The sequence below is a fragment of the Sphaeramia orbicularis genome, chromosome 2 (assembly GCF_902148855.1).
Source record: "Sphaeramia orbicularis chromosome 2, fSphaOr1.1, whole genome shotgun sequence".
Lineage (NCBI taxonomy): Eukaryota > Metazoa > Chordata > Actinopteri > Kurtiformes > Apogonidae > Sphaeramia > Sphaeramia orbicularis.
Window position 1 is genome coordinate 25368458 of NC_043958.1, and position 8330 is coordinate 25376787.

Consider the following 8330-nt stretch of genomic DNA (forward strand, 5'->3'; position numbering starts at 1 on the left):
CTTGAGCAGTGACCCATTGTACCGTTAGGGTTATAGCTGAGCTATGTTTAAACAGATATAGATTATGCTTCAGTTACATGTTACATGAAATTTAATAGCGTGCATATTGGTTTTACAGTTTCAAAAAAAGAGCAAACATCATAAGGTTAAAACAAAAACTACACATTTTCCACATCTTTGTGTTTTTCATACAAGTGAAAACAGCTGTCCTGTATTTATGACAAATACTACCTTAAAATATCTAAAAAAAAAAAAAAAATCAAAATATTCATTTTTACTATTGTTGAAACATATACCAGCAGTCTACATAAAGTTATCAGTGACTTTAAAATTTATAGTTTCAGGATAGTGCATGCACCCATACTGCAATACAGAGAAAAATTCTACACTCTGAAAATAATCTGTTTGTATTACAGAAAGAGTTTAATTAACTTGCATGAGTAAATTACTTTTATTTTCTCTATTGGTCCTGCATCTTACTTATAATATATAATAAATGACCTCAGCACTAAGACAAGTTGAACATGTTCCATGTCTGAGCAGATAAAACAGGGTAAATGTCTGCTTTGTCAAAGAAACTGAAGTCAGATGAACAACACACAGAGTAGGCTCCCATGTTGTCAATAAGAAGCCAGTCCCCAACTTGAACCTCAGGCATCCAGTAGGTGGCAGTGACTCTGTCCAGGCTGTCGCAGGTCGGACCCCAGATAATGGACCGGTATCTCTTCTCACCGCTCTCCACCACCTATGGACATTACATTTAGGACAAACATCTGGCTGTCTATAAAGTATGTAGTATATGATCAAATTACCCTGTGGAGATACGGAGCCACATTTGTGTGGGCAGGATCATATATGAGGCAGTTTAAGGAGCCAAAGACTCCATCACTGATGTAGTACATCATCACTCTGTCATTCTCAGGATCTGGGAAAGCAGACATTTTACAATTAACATTTTAGCCAAAACACAAGAAGTGGTTGAACACTAACAATGAGTATTTAGGTAATTCTGTTACCATTTGATCATTTGCTGATCAGTTACTAACTAGTACAATTATAAGTGTCTCACATCTCCTGACTTTACATGACATGGAAACATCAGTATGATAATATCCTGTTAGTGACAGAACTGGAGCTTTGTGCCCACAGTGTGATGTCACAGGATAATGTCTGGTGTGGTATGGTCTATAGCAGACCTGGGCATTTTACGGCCCGCAGGCTCTGACCGGCCCATGTAAGATTCGTAAGACATTACAAAATAAACGGATTTTCTCATTTTACCTAACGCGTGGATTGAATGTGCATTGGTTTTATTTTGAAGTTGTGGTTTTTTTTACGTTGTGCATAGGTACGTAAGGTATGTAAGTCATGCATGTTACTGAACTGACGTTGTCGTAAGCAGGTTACAGGTGTTAGGATGACTTTCACCCCCAGAATGTCGACTAAAAAAAGAAAGGTAGATGCTGAATGCAGGGTTTTCCAGAAGACATGGACTGCTAAGTATTTATTTACTGAAGTCAGAGGTAAAGCGGTGTGTTTGGTTTGCAGAGACCAGATTGCCGTGTTCAAAGATTACAATTTGAGTCGACATCATGAGACAAAACATTCAGAGAAATATAAAAACTTGAATGATGCTGAAATGGCGTGGATATTGGAAGATTTGGTAGCTAAGCTACAACAGTGACAAGGGTTTTTTACCAAGCTTCACACATCCAGGGATGCAGCAACCAGGACCAGCTTTGTAATACCCCACAAAATCACTAAAAACAGTAAGCCATTCTCAGAGGGAGAGTTTGTAAAAGAGTGCTTGGTGGACTCTGCAGCACTAATATGTCCTGAAAAACAAGAAGCATTTGAGCAACTCCCGCTGTCCAGGCGCACCGTGACCAGAAGGATCGAGGACATTGTGGGAAATTTGGAGCTTCAGCTGCAACGTGAAGTGGCAAATTTGGACTTTTTTTCCTTGACTTTGGACGAGAGCTGTGATGTCCGTGACACAGCCCAGTTACTTGTATTTGTCTGTGGGATAACGGACTTCAGCAGCAATGCGACCAATGAAAGGGACGACGACGGGGAGCGATCTGTTCACAGAGGTAAATGCATGCATGGACACACTGGGACTGAAATGGGACAGACTGACGGGTGTCACAACGGACGGTTGTCCAAATCTAACAGGAAAAAGGGTCGGGCTTTTGAAACGTATGTAAGACAAAGTGACTGAAATCAACCCAGATCAGAAAGTGTTATTTTTGTGTTGTATTTTACATCAGCATGTGTTGTGCAAGTCAGTGCTTAAAATGGACGATGTGATTGATGTTGTAACTAAAATAGTAAACTTTATCAGGGCACGAGCATTGAATCACAGGCAGTTTGTTGCACTTTTAGAGGAGCACGAGACTGAACATAGTGACATCAGCTATCACACAGCTGTCTGATGGCTCAGCCTGGGCAAAGTGCTGAAAAGAGTCTGGGATCTGAAAGCAGTGGTCCGAGAGTTTTGTGAGAAGAAAGGCAAAGACATCCCAGAGCTCAGATAAGAAGTGGATGGCAGATTTTGCATTTGCTGTTGATGTGACTACACTGATGACTGCACTGAACACTAAACTGCAAGGCAAGGGCCTTTTTGTCCATGAAATGCACCACCTGGTGGAGGCTTTCATGACGAAGTTACAGTTTCTTTCTAGGCAACTGGAGAGCAACAATCTCACTCATATGCAAACCCTGAAAGAAGTTGCACCATCAGATGATAACCTCCGCAGGTACTCATCTATGTTAGGAGCACTGCATGGTGACTTTTCAAGGCGATTTAAAGATCTCAGAACAATGGAGAGTGAAATGCACTTGATTTCCTCTCCATTTACCTGCAGTGCGGATGATGTCCAGCTGGAACTCATTGACCTGCAGTCTGATGCAGTACTGGCAGAGCACTTTAAGTCACAACCACTGCTGAAATTCTACTCTTGACATGCTCAGAAGATGTTTGCTCTCTTTGGCTCTACCTATATATGTGAACAAACATTCTCAGTGATGAAGTTTAACAAGTCCAGGTACAGATCAAGGTTATAATAGTTTTGGATTTTTAATTATAGTTTAGTTTTAATTAGTTTTGACTTTTTTTTCTCTTATTCAGTTAGTTTTAATTAGTTTTTAGAGCAGGTTTGTTAGTTTTTATTAGTTATCGTTTTTTTCTGAATGCTTAGTTTTAGTTTAGTTTAGTGTTTAGTATTAGTTTTAGTTATTTCATATATTTTATCTTCCTCATCATCCTATTCAAAGAAATTAGTGAGGCGTGGATATGGGCTACCCTGGACACTTTATTTGGGGGTCGGGTTAGGGCGGCTCATGGACTGAGCAGAGACACAATGTACCGTACAATGTATAAATTCCCTATAGCAGGTTGAGGTGGGGTGCAATCCATACACAACGTCACTTACGTGAAACAATGCGAAGATGTGCAAAGCATGACAGGAGATGCACAAAGCAGCCAGCAGTTAAAGCAGATAGAAACATATATAAACCAGCTAACCAGCAGTTAAACCAGATAGAAACATATATAAACCAGCTAACCAGCAGTTAAAGCAGATAGAAACATATATAAACCAGCTAACCAGCAGTTAAAGCAGATAGAAACATATATAAACCAGCTAACCAGCAGTTAAAGCAGATAGAAACATATATAACCAGCTAACCAGCAGTTAAAGCAGATAGAAACATATATAACCAGCTAACCAGCAGTTAAAGCAGATAGAAACATATATAAACCAGCTAACCAGCAGTTAAAGCAGATAGAAACATATATAAACCAGCTAACCAGCAGTTAAAGCAGACAGAAACATATATAAACCACTTATAAACATATATAACCCAGTTCCTCATCAGTAAACCACACCTTAGCAGATATCTCATCTCTTAATCATCTTCAGTTCCATTATTAGCCAACTTTGCTTCAGTTCAGTTCAGCTAGCTGTAGCTAGTAACATCAAACGTTTTTTACCATTCTAACAGGTTCCATACCTCTGTAATTGGATTAGTTTTCATCCTCCTCTTTTCTCCTCTTCTAAACTGTGCAGTTCAGGGCTTGGAAGGCCTTTTCATGGTGATAAACTCTCCAGTTTTAACCTGGATGCTAGTTCAACACTGACTCTGTCCTTTAGCTCTGCTCTGTCTCCGTCACTCACGCGCACACACACGGTACGCCAAAAAAAAAAAAGAAAAAAAAAGAAAAAAAACCCGACCCATGTATCACTAAAGTAAACCCCAGACAGGACTGTGCTGCTTTGTCCCAGCTTTAGTCCGTATGTTCCAGGTAGAGTGTGGACCAGAAGACGACTGGAAACCACCAGTGACCAGACATGACAGACTGTGTAGTGTCGTATGGTGTCACCAGCTCAAACTGCTGGAGCCAAATAAATTAATTTCATATCAATCCGACATTGACAGAAACGAAAACGAAGGGAATTGTATCCATAATTTTTATACGTTTTAGTTAGTTTTGTAAGCTCACAATACAGTTTCAGTTAGTTAGCGTTTTTTTCTTTTAATTAGAGTTTTTATTTATTTCAGTTAACGAAAATGTTTTTTCAATTTTAGTTTTCGTCATTTCGTTCGTTTTCGTTAACGATAATAACCTTGGTACAGATCCTATCTTACTGATAATCATCTGTCAGCTGAGCTTCGCATCTCCACCTCAGACATTCAACCTGACTTTGATGCACTTGTTAAAGACCAACAGAGACTAGATTTCTCTCACTGAACAAGAGAAAAGAACTGAAAAACACAGAATGAGTGATGAGTGTGAATATGATTTAACTACAAATGTAGGCATCATTATTTTCTAATATGATGTATCTTACTGAAAGTGGCTGAAAATGGTCACTAATATAATGACTCAAAAACTGTTCAAATGTTCATATTTTGTTAACCATTGTTTTGAGAAATTTTATTAAGTAAATGTCATTTCTTCTAAGATAACCTCTCTTTTTCATTGCTCAATTATAACATATACTCTCACCAGTCTTACCAACCTATCAAAACAATGTTATTTACTATTTTATATAAAGAAACACAATTAATATAATGCAGACTTTAGTTCAGCCTTTCGGTCCGGCCCTCCCAAATATTTTCTTGTTCTCATGTGGCCCCATGTAAAAAATAATTGCCCACCCCTGGTCTATAGACACATTATACACACCTCTGATTTGAGTCACATCATCCATGACAACTTTTTTAGCAAAAACGTTCACAGCCAGTGTGAAGGCTGAGTCCACATAGTACCGTCCTGGTTCAGCAATGACCTGCACCCCACTGTCAGCCGGGAAGAATTTATCCAACGCCTCGTTGATTACCTTTGAAAACTAGGACAATAAAATACCACAGGTATACAATCATACATACAGGTCGTAATAAATTCTAGGTAATCTTATGTGAACATCAGGAGGAGCACCACATCTCAATTACTTCCCCTCTGGTCTTTGACCTATAAATACCTATCATGCAACATGTGCAATGAGCCACAAAACATAGAATAACATGAAAACTAAAAGCCTTTTTAGCATAACTTTAACCAGGGAGCAGCTTTCACTTCAAATCAACAGGAACCATTTTGAGGTCTGAATTCCAGTTCTAAACAACAGGTGGTTATTATGGATAATTCTATAACCCAGTATCATGGGTTTTGTGTGTATTCTGCACCCACCTTGAATGTGATCAGTTCTAGAAGACTCCTATCATCCATTCCAGTGGCTCATAATGTATTGAAAAGTGGACAACCACTCCAGATTTAGAAGCTATGGACATGATTCCACCTACAGATGCCCATTTAATGGTGCATTCTGACTTGAGTTTGTCTGACTGTCTTTAACTGAATCCATTAATCATTTGCTTTTGTAGTTTTCTGGTTCATACTGTAGAAACACGTAATCATCAAGATATTCTTTATACCTCATCAAATTGAATCTGAAAGCCCTCTTTCCCAGGGAATCCACCACCGATATCTAATAGTCTCATCTGAAATCCCAGCAAAACCTGAAAGAAAAATATCTGTCAGTTAGTACTTTAACAAAAACAACCTAAGATTATTAAGAGTCTGGCCTATAGACTAGCTCTAAATAAAGTGTCATGAGACAAATTTTGTTATGATTTGACACTATATATATAAAATTTGACTGATTGACTTGATTGATGAAAAGTAGTAAATATACTGTTTCTAAAAATACTGAACGTGAGGCCTATCCCAAAACAAAACAAAATGAAGTGTGTAGTAATGGGGACCAGACCGCCTATGTCAAGACCGAGTCTTTGAAGGGTTGAGACCAAAACCGTTGGTTTTCAAATGGAGTCGAGACCGAGTCAAAACCGAGTCTTTCAGGAGTCGAGACTGAGTCAAGACAAAGACCATAAAAACAAGTCAGTTTTCATAGCAATGATTTAATACCACCCCAACAACAGTTAGATCTACAGACTAAGCTAGTCTGGGAAATGTTTACAGGAGCAGTCTGACACACTCTTGTCTACTTAACTTCTTCATATGGACTTTTCACTATCATTAAAACAAAATCCCTGCCATATGCATCATCTTCTGCCAGTTTTCAAAACTGCTTCAACAGCACTGCTCTGTCATCAACATGTTAAGCCCATCCAAGTCTTTGGCAATTACTGTTTTGTGATTAGGAAAGGCAAATTTTATGACTCCAGATTGGTCGCTCATCTTGTCTCTGCTCTGTGATTGCAGCAGCAACTGAAGTGAAGTCACTGATACTCACTGAATGCAGAATCTTTGCATTGCACCATGGGATGTACTTTTCAAATAATGCCTGTCAATATTCCAAGATTGGACTCAAGTACTACAACACTAAATGTGTTAAAAATTGTGTTCTACATTTCACGTTTTATGTATTTGATTTTTATTGATAAACTTCTTGCACCACCTGCTGTTGTGGAGGATGAAAATTTCAAATCCTTCATCATAAACACAGCAGAAAGACTAAAAACAGGTATATGCTGTGGTTATTACTCAGACATGATCTGTTACAGTCATGTGATCTACCAACATGTACTTAATGGGTATTTAATGAACTAAATGTATTTGTTAATCATGTTCTGTTCTTGCTAAAACACTTATATATAGCATGTGTCTTTTTTCATTTGCTAAGTTTTGTCAGGAAATGACCTCTCTACTTACCGCTGTGTCAAAGACATGCCGAGCATCTTCGATGGCCTGTCTGTACGCCAAACTATCTGTGCATCCACTACCTACATGGAAACTGACTCCGATGACCTCTAAGTCCAGCTCTTTACATCGTTCCAGCAGCTTCTTAACCACTGATGGTTTGGTTCCAAACTTTTGGCTGAGTTTTATTGCTGACTTGGAGTCATCCACTGCAATCCGCAGAACTAGTCTGGAAAGATTGTTGTTAACCAGTGAAGAACAAACAATTCACAATAGGATCTGATCAACACAACACTTTGTGTTTACTTACTTTGCTCTGGTGTGACAAGCAGAAATCTTTAGGAGTTCCTCCTCACAGTCAAATGTCATCATGTCCACTCCACGAGTACTGGCATATTTGATGTGGGATTGTGGTTTTGTGGTATGTGCGAAAATGATTTTCTCAGGAGTGACTCCAAGAGACAAGACCAGCTCTATCTCACCCTGTAATCAATGAAAATGTGTTTAAAATGTGCAAGGAAATAAGAGGAAAACATCTCCAAGTGAAGACTGTGGACAACAGAAAACACAGTGTTGGATTGTTTTGGGAGTACCTTGCTGGCACAGTCAAAGCCTGTACCCAGAGTGCTCAGCATCCTGATCACTGCTGGGGTGCTGTTGCACTTCACTGCATAGAAAGGCTTCACTCGAGGTAGAGTCCTGAGCCATCTGATGTGCTTTTGGTGTAAATCATCCAAATTTGCCACATGGAATGGCACTTCACTGTCCTGAATAAATGAAGCAGAATTCACTTACACAATGTATTAATAACACAACTGGAGGTATATGATGTCTGGGATACTTACCACTGAATGACGCTCTTTGATTTTATCATTTATGAAATCACTGATAGTTTTGGTTGTATCTAAAATTTCAATGTCACAAAGATCCATGACTAACACTGAAATTAAAAAAATTGAAGAAACAGATACGTCAGCATACACTTAAAAATAAAAACTTCTCAAGCTCAAATACAAAAGTCTTCAAATTATGTTGTACAAGCAGACATTAGCTCTGAACACACACTTAGAAGTTCTTCTCCTCAACAAGTGTTCTCCTCTGGTCCAAACTTAAGTAGAAAGTCACACCAACAGTGTGAGTTTATCAATGATGGTTTTCCCCT

At 38.7% G+C, this 8330-nt stretch overlaps 1 protein-coding gene across 1 annotated transcript; it reads right to left on the reverse strand.

Annotated features, from left to right (window-relative positions):
• Positions 1-508: 508 nt before the first annotated feature.
• Positions 509-8039, reverse strand: LOC115436597 (ornithine decarboxylase-like). Its single transcript, XM_030159487.1, has 8 exons — positions 8014-8039; positions 7762-7935; positions 7479-7651; positions 7181-7397; positions 5941-6024; positions 5192-5354; positions 813-925; positions 509-745 (listed from the first exon to the last, which is right to left on the reverse strand). The coding sequence occupies exons 2-8, from the start codon at positions 7801-7803 to the stop codon at positions 509-511; spliced, it is 1029 nt and encodes a 342-aa protein (XP_030015347.1). The 5' UTR covers positions 7804-7935; positions 8014-8039.
• Between the last annotated feature and the right edge of the window lie 291 nt (positions 8040-8330).

Bases quoted from the DNA above. Each gene is read 5' to 3' on its own strand.
- LOC115436597 (XM_030159487.1), bottom strand. From the start codon at position 7,803: ATGCTGAGCACTCTGGGTACAGGCTTTGACTGTGCCAGCAAG. The intron at 7,398-7,478 runs GTAAGTAAACAC...CAATCTTTCCAG, and splicing joins GCTTGTCACACCAGAGCAAA to ACTAGTTCTGCGGATTGCAG. The intron at 6,025-7,180 runs GTAAGTAGAGAG...TTTTTCTTTCAG, and splicing joins GGCATGTCTTTGACACAGCG to GTTTTGCTGGGATTTCAGAT.